This window comes from Chaetodon trifascialis, chromosome 5 (genome assembly GCF_039877785.1).
Source record: "Chaetodon trifascialis isolate fChaTrf1 chromosome 5, fChaTrf1.hap1, whole genome shotgun sequence".
Lineage (NCBI taxonomy): Eukaryota > Metazoa > Chordata > Actinopteri > Chaetodontiformes > Chaetodontidae > Chaetodon > Chaetodon trifascialis.
This window is the reverse complement of record NC_092060.1, coordinates 14,663,971-14,680,212: the sequence shown is the minus strand read 5'-3', so window position 1 is coordinate 14,680,212 and position 16,242 is coordinate 14,663,971. Positions and strand designations below refer to the sequence as shown.

Genomic DNA, 16,242 nt, shown 5'->3' with positions numbered 1-16,242 from the left:
TTCTGGCTGTAGTTCGTGATATCAGACACCAGGTGGCGCCGCAGCCACAAAGTTGTTCACAACCGGAAGTGAAATCCACTATACGAAGAAGAAGAAGTTTCTAGAGTGAGCAAGACAAAACAACATGGCGGGAGATACTATACCCAACAAATACTGACACAAATTTAACTTGACATGTTCACAGTAACAGTCCTTTTGACCAGTAAATAAATGAACAGTGGCCAAGCTTAACCGCACATCAAACTGTGAGCATAATTTCTCTGCTAGCCGCAAAAACTGTAGCTAAGTTAGTTAGCTGACGTTAGCCGACCTCTCAGCTGGTCAGAAGCCGCAGCATGTCAGTGCATTTCGAAGAGAGGAGCGGTGTCATCCCGTGCAAGACACCCTGGGGCTCCTGGTACCAGACCATGGAGGAGGTTTTCATCGAAGTCAATGTGCCTCACGGGACGTCTGCTAAAGAGGTCAAGTGCCGTTTGGGATCCAGAGACATAGAGCTGCATGTCAAAGGAGAGGAAATATTCAAGGTAAGCTCCCGAGGAGATCTGTGGGACTTTTCTAGTCTCCCAATCACGTTTGGAGCTGCAACGATTAATCGATTAGTCGTCAACTTTTAGATTAATAGCCGACTGTTTTCACAATCCACTGATCGGTTTGAGTAACTTTTTGAAGAAAGAAAAGTCAAAGTTCTCTGACTCCAGCTTCTGAAGGCTTTTTCACTCCTCTGTGACAATAAACTGAATATCTTTGGGCTGTGGACAAAATAAGACATCTGAGAACATCGTCTTAGGCTTTGGGAAACACGGATCAACACTTCACCATTTTCTGACAGTTTATAGACCAAACAACTAATTGATTAATCGATCCCTAATGTCTTGTCAGCTGTTCAGTAGCTGTTCCACACACTTTCAGTTTCTTTTCCTGTAAAGGTTAGATAAATACAGACATTTCAATGACGTTTTTCATCCAGGCAATTGCACTTGCTGCACTTGACTGCTATGTGAACACACATTAACCTCACAATCTCTTTCTTTCTGTCAGGGAAAGTTGTTTGGCACAACCATGTCTGACGAGGCCACCTGGACTTTAGGTAAGATGCATACAGAGGCTTCGACTTTAATGTGCAGAACCACCGTTAACTCACTCCTGTTAATCTCTTTTTGTGCCTAGAGGACAAGTGCCTCATTCGGATCATTCTTATGAAGACTAACAGAGAAGCGGGGAACTGCTGGTCCTCGCTGCTGGAGGGGGAGTACTGTGCGAATGCCTGGGTCCAGGACCAGATGCAGAGAAAGCTCACACTGGAGAGGTTCCAGCGGGAGGTCAGTTTGTTTCAGTGTCATCTGAAGGGTGACAGTGTGTGTTACCAAGATGTTATTACAGGTGATCAGATGCACGCCTGTCCCCCTCCACACACGATCATATCAGTCTGCATGCTGGCCTTCATAAGTGGCAACAGGGTTCTGACAAGTGAATTAACTGCACTTCCTCTTTGCTAGAATCCTGGATTTGACTTCAGCGGTGCAGAGATCTCTGGGAATTTTGCTGGTGGCGGTCCAGACTTTTCCAGTTTACAGAAGTGACTGATGCCATGATTTCAGCAACCGGTTACATGCTCAAGATGGCACCTCTGTCTAATAACCACTGCTGTGGACATCTACAACATGCAGGGGAACAGTGGTTTCATCAAATCTTCTCTGATGAGCAGTCATGAAGATTTGCCTTCAGACAAACTCAAAATACAGGGTGATTTTGTCATATAGACTTCTTACAGCAGCCCCTTGATCGGGCTCGTCTTGGATGTGAAGGACTTTATTTAGGCCTGATTTTGCAAGTTTCAGGGCCAATTACAAGGCAGAGCAACAGCTGATGTGAACGGTTCCATCTAGTTTGCACCACTTGGTATCAAGCGAGACTTCATGATTTTGTTTTTTTTGGTCTATCTGGTTGTAAGAACCCTGAGATGTGCTGTTATTTAATAATGAGAAGAATGAGCACAGCAATAGCTTTTCAATAAAGTTTTATTGAAAGGTCCAAGTATCAAGGTTACCCAGATGGTGTGTTCAATTTGCCATTTTCAATTTGAGAACACATTTCATTGTCACTAAAAGAAACTTAAACTCGACAGGGAAACTGGCAAAGAAAATGCAATACAAATTCCAATCCACATTTCCACCGCAATGACCATATTTTTTTTGTGTGTTCTCTGCATAACTGACAACTGAAATCAGTTAACACGTGTAGTGCTTCACTCTGTGTACACAAATCAAGAATCTGTGAAAACAACTCATCTGTAACCACGGACAACATTTCAGCTCACAGTATTGTTAGCCATACGTGACGGGATCGTCACTCGCCTCACTTCACGGGAGAAAACCAGAGCTCTCTCACCATATCAAAATAAAAAAAAACAAAAAATCATCACCTTGGGTAGGAGTGTGCATTCAGGACAGTTTAGCAACCTAGGGTGGGAGTTAAGGATTTTGGGCCTGATTTCTTGGTTCCATTTTTGCTGTTCACAAAATCCTTCTCCCTCCTCTTCCACATGGTGGACTGAGGACCTAGGTGGTTCTATACTTATTAGCTTAAAACCAGCAACCCATTCCAGGAAATACCAAACACCCTGGTACGGATTTAAACAAGAACATACTGTACACTTGTGAGCAACTCAACCAGGAGAGTAAAACTTAGTGGGATGGTAGTAGATGAATTCTTCTCACTGGGACAGATAAAATGCAGTGTGCTTGATCAATGTTTGACAAACAAACTTGAGAAAAAAATGTTACATTTTGAGCTTTTCCTTACAGAAATCCATCATCACAGATGAAGATCTGTAAGGAAAATAACTGGAGCTGTACGTCGGTGACCATACTGCAAGAAAGTCACCCAAACGTTACATCCAATCAGAGAGCAAAGATTTGGGGACAGTTGTCACTCTTCTCTGCATGTAAAGTCACCCGTGTGTACCTCCAGGTTCAATAAGCTGACTCAGGTATGGTGGGAAGATGAGCTATCTTGTAGTAGCTGTGCTTCAGCTGACGTGCAGTTCTTCCCGAAATAGTCCAGCGGAGCCTCTGGCTGATAGGCCTGTAGCACTTGGTGGTGGCGTATTCAGCCAGGCATTTTCCAACCAGCTCGCGCACACAAACCAGGTCGCCATCTCTGATCTGCATAGAAGAAACAGTATGTGGGGAAAAAAGATTGTTAGTCGGGGCAACAAACCAGAGTGCGGTAACCAATTTCCATCCTCACATTCTGTTATCTACGGGCTCTAACCCGACAAAGGTACATTAAAACAAATATTACTTCTGAATTGTTCAATTCAGAACTCTTACTGAAGATCGTACAAATAGCTGGTACTTACATTCAGCTGCTGCTGCAGGCTTTTCAGGGCCTCTGGTATTTTGTCAGTGTACTCTGGGTCATGTTGTTCCTTGGCCTCATAACACAGGAGAGCCATGGCAAGCAAAGATGGCTGCAGAGAGACGGGATAGATTCCTAATCACAAAAACTGCAAAAATAATATGTTTGTCTACAAAAACTGCCATAGAACACATTTTACAAATGAATATGCTCAACACAGACGGCCTGCTTTATATCTGGATTATCACTACATATGATTACACTGCAACATGAACTGCTGGATGCCACTGACACTACGATTTTGTCTAACACAACATAATTCCAACTGAAAATAGGCCATCTTTTAAAATGTTGGTATTCCAGTTATTTTAATCTACCTTTATTTTGGAGAAGATAAATGAGCAGTGACAGGCTTTCAGCTGAGCCTCCAGTCTCTCAAGGCTCAGGATCTTCTTGCTGTAAAAACAAACTGCTTTTAGTGACAAAAAAAAATGTAATTCATTTGTATATTCTAACAATGTACACCACACTTTTAATGATTTGAACAGAGGATTTTCATATCTAAAAATCTACATGATTTCAAATAGGACTGTGCCTGTTGACCTTAAAAATATTTCTGGCTAGTATTCCCTTTAAAGCCAAATATGAGAAGACACATTTTAGTTAGTAAATCTAATCTTGTTGAGTCATGGTTAAGCCCTGCAGGTTGATGTGACCGTCTGTCCTTACCTCTCAGCGTCGAGCTGCTCCTGGATGTGGCTGTGAAAGAGGCGGAGAAAGCGGAGCGCTGTGGGGGCCTTCACCTTCCAGTGGAGCTTCTCCATGATGATCTTCTCCATCCTCATCATGTCAGACACTGTAAAGCGATTCTGGCTGATGCGGATCAGGTCGTTGGCCAGAGGCACGTTCTTCTCCTCTTCTGAGGACTTCACGGCAATGTAGAAGCAGCACAGGCCCACACAGGACAGGTGCTTTGGTTGAATCTGTAAAAGGAAAAGGAAATTAGATTAGAACAGATTTCTTCTATTGCTAGACAGCCAAAAAGATGGACTTTTCAGGCACCCATGTATTTACAAACCTTCATTACAGAGAGGAATCGATCTAGCAAGCTGATGGCCAGCGAGAAGGTGTCCGAGCTGAAACCAAAGAACCTGGTCAGAGAGAGCAGGTCCTTCACCTCCAGCTCCCTCAGTCTACTCGTCATCCTGAGGCCATTGTCTTGGGATCCCTCAATGAGCCTCAAGCCGGTCAGCTTTGGTTGGTATCGGCCTTCCAAGTCGGTCATTGCCTTCAGCTGAACTACAAAGGGCTGTGCTCCAGGTCCTGTCACTGTGTCAATCATCTGTGTAGACAGGAAAATAGAGCTGAATAATACTAACTAGAAGACAATATGGTTGACTTCAAAACTCAGACAAACAAACATGTCCCACTCTCTCTTCATACATGCATACATACACATATATATTCAAAGAGCTGTAATGGTAATGACAAGTTGATTGATGGGCAATATGGTCTCTGAAAAAAATCAACAACAACAACAATAATAATGTGGATGTGATGGTAATTTTGGCAATGGTTGGTTCATTTAGCTGTGCTTCAACACAAAAATGGTTTAACTCAGTCCAGAAGAAATAACGGAGTTTATTAAATTGAATGGATGTGGATTAGGGATAAAAGTTATGTATTGCTCATGAGTATCTGAGACATGGGAGTGTGTTTCCAAAGTTGAAAGTTATCAAGTAACAAGCCTTCCCCTAACAGCTGTCATTGAACTGGACTCAACTGGACTAGACAGGGTACGTAACAGGGATACATAACTGGGACATGTCACACAAAGATTATCATACTTATAGTATTTTGTTATTCAAAAAAATATACGGATTACACTGTTTAAGAAACATTTTTGATAACGTGGGAACAAGATTAGGCTTTATGGTTAGTTTATATCAAAGGAACAGGCCCTCTGTGAGGCAGTGCAGGACCTGCGTCATGTCGGGACATGTCCTCGCCATGCAAACCAACGGAGAGCTAACGCAGAGCCGGGTGACAATAAACCCAAGTGACATAACACAGTTCAAAACATAAAACTGTAGCTAAAAGTTAATGACACAAGGCAGCGGACACCGTGTCAGTTTAACGTTACGCTGCATGAAGGCAAAAGGGAAAAATGACAAACTTAACTGACGTTAACGACGTAGCTACAGATGCTAACGCTAATATACAGTTAACGTTACAGCCGTTTAAAATGTTCAGAGCGTCAGTTGAGGTTCTTTTAAGCCACGGACAACCACATAACGACGTGTTTTAATATTATTAATCCCAAAATACCATTCAAAGTTAAACATTAAATTAACATGATATAGAAGGCAGATTGGTTAACTTACCTTGGCTCAAGTTACGTGGTCTTTGATACTTTGACAAATCGGCAATGGAAAAAAGCCTCCGCACGCTTAAAATAAGCGAGTGAAACGAGGTTTAAAACACAAAAAATGTAAGTATGAACTTTCACTAAAGAAAGTTTTAAGCATAGGTTAATATCTGCCTATGCACACCCCCTACCCTTGGCGTAAGGCGATGGGGAAAAGGGCAGTTCAGGTTTTAATGCAGGCATAAAACCAAGCCCATGCCCAAACACGGAGAGCTTTCATTGGTTATTGATGAATGACGTTTCTAGTTCTGCATTTCAATTCGATACTTTGCCATCTATTCCTGATTAGGGTCCGCCCTTTACATGCTGGACAGCCAATCGCAGTTGGTGAACGGGACATTACCGAAAATTGCTAACTGCTGTGTATCCTCTCACATTATGTTGGTAATAAAATAATATGAAGTCGCTTTTTCTTTTAACATTAAAGCGGCACAGTATCACACTATCAATTTAAACTATTTTTGCGTTCAATAAAGTGAAGGCCAAAAACGGTGTTCAACGTTGAAGGAGAGGTTAACTAACAGGAAAACTGTGAATTTTCCGGAAAACTGCAAGATTTCTGAAATTTTCATGTACTGATTGTTTTCATCGGCCAGGCATTATCACCCTGTGTTGTCCCTTTTTCCCCTCTAAATGGACACCCACTGGCAGGTTTCTGGAACAGTCTGGAGGGAACCCGAACCTGCAGAGACCATAGCTCACCACAACCTGCTCCCTGAGGACCTTGTCAGACTTTTCTGTCTAAATGAGCATTAATGGAGAGACGAGGCACGTTTTCAATAAAGTAACTCTTTATTACATCAGGATATACAAATCTGCAGGCAGGCTCACACAGACCCACCATATAGATCAACTAACAATTAGAGATTTAATCCTGAATTTATATACATCCAGGTTGTTTTTTTTTATTTTTTATGTAACAACACTATATATGGTTTTTGCAGTTTAAAACTAGAAAATACTTCTAACTAGATCTTTTTGACACAACATAAGGGCTGACATGTTAGTATGATAGGCCACCTTTTACAATGATTAAGGAAGTATTTGTACACTGCTCAAAAAAATTCAGGGAACACATAAATCACCTCGGATCATGATGAACAAATTATTCAAGTTGAAAATTCTTGATTGCTGTACATTGTATAATTTGTTGAGAACAAAATGATGTAAAAAAAAAATACAAAAAAAAGGTCATTGGAAACCAAAATCATCAGCCCCATGAGGGCAGGATTCAAAATCCCACCGAAAATTAAAGCATCACGGTAACTCATAATATGACTCAGTAGTGTGGATGGCTCCCGCATGCTTGCACGTACTTCCGACAACCTCTGGGCATGCTCGTGATGAGCTGACGGATAGTGTCCTGGGGGATCTCCTCCCAGACCTGGATCAACGCATCAGTCAGGGTACTATTGGCTATGACATGGAGGTCTGTGTGACCCTCCAAAGATATGCCTCCCCTGATAATCACTGACCGACCACCAAACCGGTCATGCTGGATGATACAGGCAGCATGATGTTCTCCACAGCGTCTCCAGACTCTTTAACGCCTGTCACATGAACCTGCTCTCATCTGTGAAGAGAATGGGGCACCAGTGGCAGACCTGCCAATTCTGGTGTTCTCTGGTGAATGCCAATCGAGCTCTCCTTCTGTAACGGCCAGTCTCCTGGTATCTCCTCCTTGCTCTTGAGAGGGTACTGGGAGACACTGCAAACCTTCTTGTGACCGCATGAATAGATGTGCCACCCTCATGCTACCAGTAGTGACAAGGACACTATCCATCCATCCATCTTCTATGCCGCTTATCCCTTTCGGGGTCACGGGGGGCCGGAGCCTATCTCGGCTGTCAATGGGCGGGAGGCGGGGTACACCCTGGACCGGTCGCCAGCCGATCGCAGGGCACAAGCACACAACCATTCACGCTCACACTAGGGGCAATTTAGAGTCACCAATCAACCTAATGAGCATGTTTTTTAGTCTGTGGGAGGAAGCCGGAGTACCTGGGGAGAACGCATGCAGAGGAAGAACATGCAAACTTCACACAGAAAGGCCCGACCCGGGAATCAAACCAGCGACCTTCTTGCTGTGAGGCACGCGCACTACCTGCTGCGCCACCGTGCAGCCCACAAGGACACTAACAGAACTCAAAACTAGAGAAGAATCAGTCAGGAAGGAGAGAGCAATTGTCTGTAGCCGCTACATGCAAAACCATTACCTTTATGGGGACTGTATTGCTTTTGCCTCTCCGTTGCACCTGTTGTCACTTTCGTTTGCACCAAAGCAGGTGTGACTGAGTAACAATCACTTGTGCTTCCTAAATGGACAGATTGATATCCCTGAAGTTTAACTGACTTGGTGATACACTCTGATAATTAAGTATTCCCTTTTCTTTTTTTTTGAGCAGTGTACTATGACTCATTTAAAGTGCTTTTAAATCATAATATAATATATAACATTTAACAGCAATATCATATCACTTCATATGTTTCACAGTGTAAAATTGTCATCAGTCAAAAACTACAAGCATAACATGGCAGATGAAAGAACATTAAGCACATTAAGTACAAAACTGAGATTTCTGGCAATGAAGATCTTTTAATACTTTTATGAGTGAAGGTTAGGAGCCATGCAGAGACCATGCTACAGAGCGCTGCTTAAAAGCTTAAAGGAGAGTTTAGTAGACATGGAAGACTTCAGGTCGACTCGCTTCCAGGGATGTTAAGTGCATTTCTATAAAACTGTTATTTCACATAGTAAAAATAATATGCTTGACTGTTAGTCTGTGATCTTTTGATGTGGCAGAAAGTCTTCTAATTCAAATTCCTTCCTGAGGTTAAGGAGCACGCAGATGGAAGACTAAAGAAGCTATGAAAAGGAAAGAAAAACCACGTCATTCATATGAACAAGCAACTCTACATATTCATTAAAGTTACTAGACCCACCTCATCAAGATGTGACATACAACATTTAATTGCAAAGGATAATAAAGATTAATAAGCATTTTGTGATTTGTCCTGTTTGCTGCGACTAAAAATGCTTTTTACAGAAAAACCACTGTTAAACAAACAAAACGAGAAAAAACATGTTCTGTTATGTCATGACAACGGGTACCATGTGAAATGCTTTGAAAATGGGTGATGTGATGGGAAGTCCCAAAGGACAGAATGGGTTCAGCTGAACAACAGATGAACTGATGCCATGTTCAGTTTTATCATTATTTATTTGAATAAAAATGAAGGCAAAATATTTGACTCACTTTCAGACTCACTGTACATAAATTAATTCAATTATTTTCTTTTTAACTTTGCATAAAATGGTGTTAAACAATTAATTTATCTTGCCTCAAACTGCCAACAATTAAAAAAAATCATTATTTTATGTGCACTATTAGACATTCTGTCTTGGGAAAAAAACCCGGTGGAGATCATTGAACTTGTGAATAACAGCTGTGTATATACACACAAATGCTTACTGTATGTTAATAACTGTAATGTAACTCACAACCATCAGTTCAGTCAGTAACTTAAAGTCTCTTGTTCTATTTCCATTAAGTTTTGTCACTGAGAAACAGAGACTTACATTACAGCAGGAGATGAACACACATTCATGGCAAGAACATAAAATAACACAAGCTACATGTTATGAAAGCAGCCCATGGATTGTGTGTCTAGCTGAGTCAGCATTAGGGACAAATTAAGTACACTGAGCAGAGCTACCTTTCTGATCCATAAGTACACAGTGGCTTATAGCCATCACATTATTCAGGCTGACATACGTGCATTGTCACAGTGACACTATGTCCACACATGCAGGAAGTAATGTCAGATATGACAGCCTCTTTTTCCCATGCTGATGGCAGACACATTCCTGGATCCCTGGATGTTTGATCCATAAATCAACTGAAAGGGGAAAAAGAAATAACACAAAACATGGAGAAAAAAAAGAGAAAAAAATGGAGGATTTGAGGTATGGGAGCAAGCAAAGGAATAAATGAACGAAAGGGGAATGAAACAGTGTTCGGGTTGTATCCAATTCCTTTCTTTAAATGTAGATTTTAAGATATATTCAGATTAAAACTGAATTTGTAGAGATGTTTTTCAATCTCCTTCAAGGTCATACACATAACACTGACACCATGTGCAGAGCACAGCTAACCACCCATGACTGTACCACCAAAAATAGCTACATATAAAAATCATCTTCTTCTGTCACTAATGCTGAGTGGTGAGACAGACAAGTTCAGAGAGTCGTGGAGGCTTCAGTTTACTGGTTTGGTTGCATCTTGGAAAAACAAACCACAGCAACCGAGGCAGGTTAACGAATCCAGCCTAACACTTGCAATTTGAAAAACAAGGCGGGTACACCTGAAAAAAGCCTGGCCTCAGACGTTTAATTTATCCAGATGTATTTTCAATGCCTGAAAGCTTTTTTAACATACATTCTCCATCTCAGACATCTTAGTCTTATATATGTATAAATCCACGTAGAATCAGTCTATGCTGTTCTTGCATTTTTAAATATGTCATAATGTATTTATTGCTTTTTCTGAAACTGGATTATACAGCATAGACAGCGACATCAGCGACAGTATTTCAGAGGTAAAACATTCAGCAGGAGCCACACATCTTCGGCCCTGAGTGGCATTACACTGGCTTTGTGCCTTTGATACTCAACATTTTCAGCCATGTGGCATTAAAGCCAGTGCAAGCAGCCATTAATAATGGACATTTTTTAAGGAACTAGGGTTTAATTTAATCACATTTGTCTCTAATCAATTATGAATATTTAACTCAATGTCAAACTGTGTGTTTAAGTTGTGAGCATAAGTAATCACTCCTGACATATAATGTTTCCACCTGCAGAAACGATTACGGCTCTACATGGGACGTCTGGAGTATCATCTGCACTGCACATGGCGTTAGCATCGGTGAGACCAGTCGAATGTAAACACAAGTGCCCCTGCCTGAGATACAGTCTGGCAGGTCAGCCTGCAGAGAAATAAGCATCAGGCTGTGTCATGCAAGCTGTGACCCCTCCTACTATGTCTGGGCACACAGTGTCAGGCCGAATCTGTCCCTGTATCAGTTTCTGAGCCAACATGGCTTCTGGGAAGATAGCATTATCTCATTAATCACATTGTCCAATCATTTCCACAGAGACTGGCTTGGAGAACGCACGTCCATGGCTTGTGAATATAATGCATGTGTGACATTTGAACAATTATCCTTGAAAAGCTTGAGAGATCTTGGTATTGTTATTTAGCAGCTTTAATGCTGACTCTGATTACCATGGTGTATGAGAGAAGGCACTTGAGCAGCAGCGCAAATCAGATGCGTACAGGAAAGCAGACTTACTTCTTCTTGTCCTTGTCCTTCTTGAATGGTTGGGAGCAGCCTTGGAGGGCCTGTCCCATCAGTGTCTCAGCTGCAACCTTTCTTCTATTGAAGGCATTCATCTCCTCCTCCAGCTCCCGTCTTTTCTCCTCCAGATTCTTCTTTTCTTCCTGGTGCATCCGCTTGAGTTGCTCAAACCTCTCGTGAAGCTAGAGATGATGATGGCGGGACAGGGCACGATGTGAGACAAGCCAAATGTGCTAGATATTGTTAGAGAGTACTTATTTTGGATGGATGTGAATACTCACCTCTTTTTCTTTTTCTTTCAGCTCGGCTTCTGTCTCCTTCACTTTGTTGACAAACATCTGTCTCATTTCTTCCTCTTTGCGCTGCAGATCTACAAGGAACTCCTTCCTCTTGGCTTCGTATGTCTCCTGAAGGCTGAAGGTTCAGGGTAAAAACTATGTTCAGATCAGTCTAATGCCCTATTTGTACGGGATTAGTCATCAGGAGTTGGCTGTTCCAGCTGTTAACAAGTTCAAACTCAGCTTTGTTGTAACACAAATGTGTACTAGATGGGGATTAATGCATCACAAAATTAAAATGTGTTGTACCACAGAAACTAGACCTTTCATACAGCAGAGTGTTGGCAAAATGTTTGCTAACAGAAACTGGAAGACATATCTACTGCAGCAAAACTACTTTGTGTAAAATCTGACCTATAAATAGCTGCTTCCACCTAACCCAGAGGTCCATTTGAGATATAACAACTAATATATTACCTGTCACTTCAATGCTACTCGCAAGATGAATCTATGAAGGCACGAAAAGGTTCAGATGAGTAAAAAATGCATTGCATCACCGCTATTCCTAATGTCACCTGAACGACTGGCTGTCTGGGTCTGTGTCCTTGAAGCCCATCTCTTCCAGCTTGCAGCGACGGTAGAGCTCATAGTGTCGAGCGTGCGTTTGCTCTCGGAGGTCCTCCATGTTCACACGCAGCAGCATCTCCCTCAGCTTCACAAAATCACAATGGTTTTCATTCTCCACTGGGACAAAAAGAAGAAGCTTGATCATTTAACCTTCGGTACTTAATGCAAATCGCACTCAGTGCTTCCTGTGGTCATCGTGTTTATATCTCAAGTGAAAAACTAATAATAGCTCGGCAGCAGGCATCTGACTAAACAGCTCTAATGTTTGGGGGTCTTGTCAAATCAACTCAATGCACTCACCCTGCACTGACCCCCAGGGGTACAGCCTTGCTTTCACCATCTTATTTCCTACTTTAACGTCTTCTACACTTCCAACCACAGCAAAGGGAAGATGAGTCTGGAACATAAATCACTGATAATGTTACAATCTGATTAAAGAAATATAGTTAAAAATAAGACTCCAGTTGTCATATCCAGGATATCATTCTGCTTTTAAAACATGCTTCTAAATGTATCAACAATGCATTGACATTCTGATTTACGCTAGTACACAGCTACATTACTGGTATTTTTATTCCATTTGAATTGCTTACCGAATCTGAGATGCAGGCAGCAATTCAAAGGTCTGGAGCCAGACTAACAAAATTGACCAAATAAGTGATACAATACTAAAACACGGGTGGAGGCTTCACAAGAATATCGTGGTGGATAAAACCAGAAAGCATATTATCTTGGAAAGTACATAGGATACATGTATTGTGTGTGTTTGTGTGTTTCTAGCACTCACATTCATGGAGGAGTTGATCTCTGCAACAGCTTCATCCTCTGTGGGGAACTGATAAATCTGCACTCCATTACTGACCAGCTCACTCATAATCTTGATCTTTAATTTGTCCAGTTCACTCTTGGATACTGTGTCTGCCTTTGCAATAACAGGGATGATGTTCACCTGCATGGGGGGGGGGGAAACAAAACATCACACGACTGAGGAAGAAGAACGGCTGAAAGAAACAGCGCCAGATTCAGCGGTCACCTTGCTGTCCAGTTTCTTCATTGTGACGAGATCCAGGGACTTCAGGGAGTGTCCGGTTGGGGCAATGAAATACAGGCAGATGTGGATTCTTGTGTCGTGGCAGTTAAACAAGGAGCGTTTTATTTTTAGCTCCTCCTCGAGGTACTTTTCAAACTGGGCATCGATATATTCCAGAATGGGTTTATAGCTGCACAGAAAGACAGCACAGACATAAAAGACGAGCATCATTATTTCATCCTCGCATGAACATTAAAGTTTACAACCTGTTCCTTGTTGTTTCAGAGACATGTTAGTATCCTGGTTACAAACTCTGTGACTACAGTCTTGCAGCTAAAGAATGCCCGGTTTTTCCGCTCCCTGCTGCTGGAGCACTCAAATGTCTATTGAGATTGCATTAGTTCTACCAGTCATTCCCATATTCCCTTTCTTCCCTCTCAGCTCACATGCCAGAAACAGGAAAGATCTCTTCCTCAATCCCATACTATGTAAGTGTTTTGGCTAAAGTACCAGGGCAAAAGCAGGGGAAATGATCAATAGCTGCTGCTCATCTAACCAGGAGAAATTTCTATGCTCAGTTTCAGTATCGAAACAGCGCTGAGGATTCCTGTGACAAGTGTTCTGTAAGATTTTAATAACATTCTATATTTTTTTCTTTCCTCCAATTTTGATCCCTTTATTCAGTCCGGATAGCACTCTGATGAAAAGTCAAACATCAGCAAGAATGTGCACCTTTCTTCTTTGTTGATCTGGTCTCCAAAGCCGACAGTGTGCACGATGGTCAGCTTGAGGTTGACGTTGCTCTCCTGCAGATCATATGTTTGTGGGCGTAGCTGCACCTCTCTCTCATAGTGGCTGGCTTCTTCGTTTTCAAATGTCGTATTGAAAAGAGTGTTCATTAATGTGGACTTGCCTATCCCGGTCTCGCCTTTAAAAAAAAAAAATAAGAGAGAGAGCGAGAGACAGAAAATGGCACACGGTGAACAGAGATGAGGGAAAGACTAATTCCATATTAATGCGTGTTATGTTCATAGCACTAACTCTGGATTATGAACTCCTCCTGGGTTCAGACATACCTACACAGAGGATGTTGAAGCAGAATCCCTGCGCAACTGATTTGCTGACCAACTGATCTGGAAGACTGTCAAAGCCCACATGGCCTCCAAGCTCAAGGTTTCGCTTTTCCTCACTCTGAGGTATTTGGAAGCAGGCGGGACAAAAGAATATGTTAGAATGACTTGCATTTCAGCAACCTTTCATCACATTCCCTTCATATCACCGAATAACCAAAGAAACAACAACAATCAAGAAACTGCATGGTGAGGTTAAAAAAGTCCATCTGTCAGATCCCATCCCCACATTCTGCTTTCGAGCTTAAAAGCATTCTTTGCTAATGAGGTCATCCCTCTCTTCCACTTAACACACTGAACAGTCCGACCTATAAAAAGGTCCTGTTTCTACATCACAATCCAAATTCACAGTGAGGACACAAACCCAGAAAACAAAAAGCAGAGGATCATCTGAGTTGTGCAGCACTGCTGTCACACTTTACATCAGGGCTTAACCCAATGATGTGTTAGTAAGTTTAATGCTGCTGACAGTAATGGTTTGTGATTAAAAGTATGCTTTTAAACCAAAGAAATATTTTCATCATCTGTTAGTCGGTCGATTATTTTTCTGATGAATAGATTCATAATACAGAATCATTGAGACTGAGTGTTAATGATTAGAACATTGAAAATACATTAAAGCATTCAACCTTTACATATTTGGTCCGGCTGGACGTATAAACTGGGAGATGGCTCATCCCTCCTGTACCACATTCACCCTGGGACACTGGCATCTTGCAAAAGGCTCAACATGAGGACCAGGATGTGCTCAATACAACCATCATCTGTTTGTGCCCCTCTCTCTACACACACACACACACACACACACACACACACACACACACACACACACACACACACACACACACACAAAGAGCTCTTTCTTTAGATGTTATTTCACAGGGTGGGAGGATATCCAAGCTGCTGGCTGCCCTGGTACCCATAACTCCCCCCTCACAGTGACACAATCACGCACCACCTCAACTTACCAAAGTCCTCCATCATCTACAATGTAACCTGGAAACAGGAGACCAGATGCCGTGCGCATACTGTGAGCGATCATCCCTTTTTAATTAAAACACTGCTACCAGTGACACGTTTGGCTGATCCTTACTTAAATTTTCGCTGGGCAACCCAGAGGAACTGCAGCTACCACTCGAAGAGGATGCTACTTATGTTTATCCTCTTAACTTAGTCTCTTCCAGCCTGCTGTCATGTGTTTCATTCAAATACTCGGTCCTGTTGTCCTGTCCCTTCAGCTGCCTTGTGTACACCTGTCACAGGTGTTGACATGTAAACAGCGCAGTGTTGGTGAGCACGCCGCGCGCTGAGCTGCGCCTTTTCTGCACGGAGCGACTACGCATCTGAATCAACCGCAGCTGACAATCTGTCTTTATCCCGATTCATTACACACAACAAGCCATTTCAACATCGCATCGATCCTGCTGCATTCCCGACACACGTCCCATCACCACCACCTTGCTCTCACATACACCTGAATGCGAAAGGTTAACCAGCTTAATCCCAGTTTCTGCTCTGAAGACACCAAATAATGAGTCACCGGCGGCCCGCAGACAGTAGATCATCGTACTTACTGCGAAAACATCTACTTCACCGGCCGCCATCGTCACAAGTGGCTGTGTGGGATTTATGAGGCAGATCTGCTCCGCATATCCAGCAGAGACGGACTCACTCCTTTCAATATGGCCACTTGGAGGCTGCACCCCCTCGATGCTGGAGGGCGACATTACAACAGCTACAAAATATCCCTCCTCAGCCCTTATTCTGACTCAGACCAATGCTAATAATAATAATAATAATAATAATAATAATAATAATAATAATAATAATAATAATAATAATAATAATAATACGTTCATTTAACACATGGACGCCATCTGTCTCCTTCACATAACAGAGCTGTGGTTTGAAGTAACTGTACTCACTTCTAGTTTATAATCTTACCTCCATTAAATGCAACTTTATGTCTTCTCTAATACATTTCAGAGGAAAATGTGCTCTGTACTCATTTGTTTTGAGATTAAAATT

General features: G+C 42.1%; 3 protein-coding genes across 4 annotated transcripts; 1 reads left to right on the top strand and 2 right to left on the bottom strand.

Annotated features, from left to right (window-relative positions):
* Window positions 1-83: 83 nt before the first annotated feature.
* On the top strand, window positions 84-2,007 carry nudcd2 (NudC domain containing 2). The gene is made up of 4 exons (XM_070962871.1): window positions 84-524; window positions 1,039-1,087; window positions 1,168-1,319; window positions 1,497-2,007. Exons 1-4 carry the CDS (start codon window positions 336-338, stop codon window positions 1,578-1,580), a joined length of 474 nt encoding a protein of 157 aa, XP_070818972.1. The 5' UTR covers window positions 84-335; the 3' UTR covers window positions 1,581-2,007.
* Window positions 2,001-5,961, bottom strand: ccng1 (cyclin G1). Its single transcript, XM_070962870.1, has 6 exons — window positions 5,745-5,961; window positions 4,439-4,702; window positions 4,090-4,343; window positions 3,738-3,816; window positions 3,362-3,472; window positions 2,001-3,164 (listed from the first exon to the last, which is right to left on the bottom strand). Exons 2-6 carry the CDS (start codon window positions 4,700-4,702, stop codon window positions 2,973-2,975), a joined length of 900 nt encoding a protein of 299 aa, XP_070818971.1. The 5' UTR covers window positions 5,745-5,961; the 3' UTR covers window positions 2,001-2,972.
* A 596-nt stretch (window positions 5,962-6,557) lies between these two features.
* LOC139330911 (septin-8-A-like) lies at window positions 6,558-15,893 on the bottom strand. 2 transcript variants are annotated; one of them, XM_070962137.1, is made up of 10 exons: window positions 15,789-15,893; window positions 14,161-14,275; window positions 13,817-14,012; window positions 13,088-13,274; window positions 12,842-13,003; window positions 12,355-12,451; window positions 12,003-12,171; window positions 11,431-11,563; window positions 11,144-11,331; window positions 6,558-9,688 (listed from the first exon to the last, which is right to left on the bottom strand). In XM_070962137.1, exons 1-10 carry the CDS (start codon window positions 15,816-15,818, stop codon window positions 9,685-9,687), a joined length of 1,281 nt encoding a protein of 426 aa, XP_070818238.1. In that variant the 5' UTR covers window positions 15,819-15,893; the 3' UTR covers window positions 6,558-9,684. The 2 variants fall into 2 exon arrangements, with proteins under 2 accessions (XP_070818238.1, XP_070818239.1); XM_070962138.1 differs by having other exon boundaries at window positions 6,558-8,654; window positions 15,789-15,833.
* Window positions 15,894-16,242: the final 349 nt, after the last annotated feature.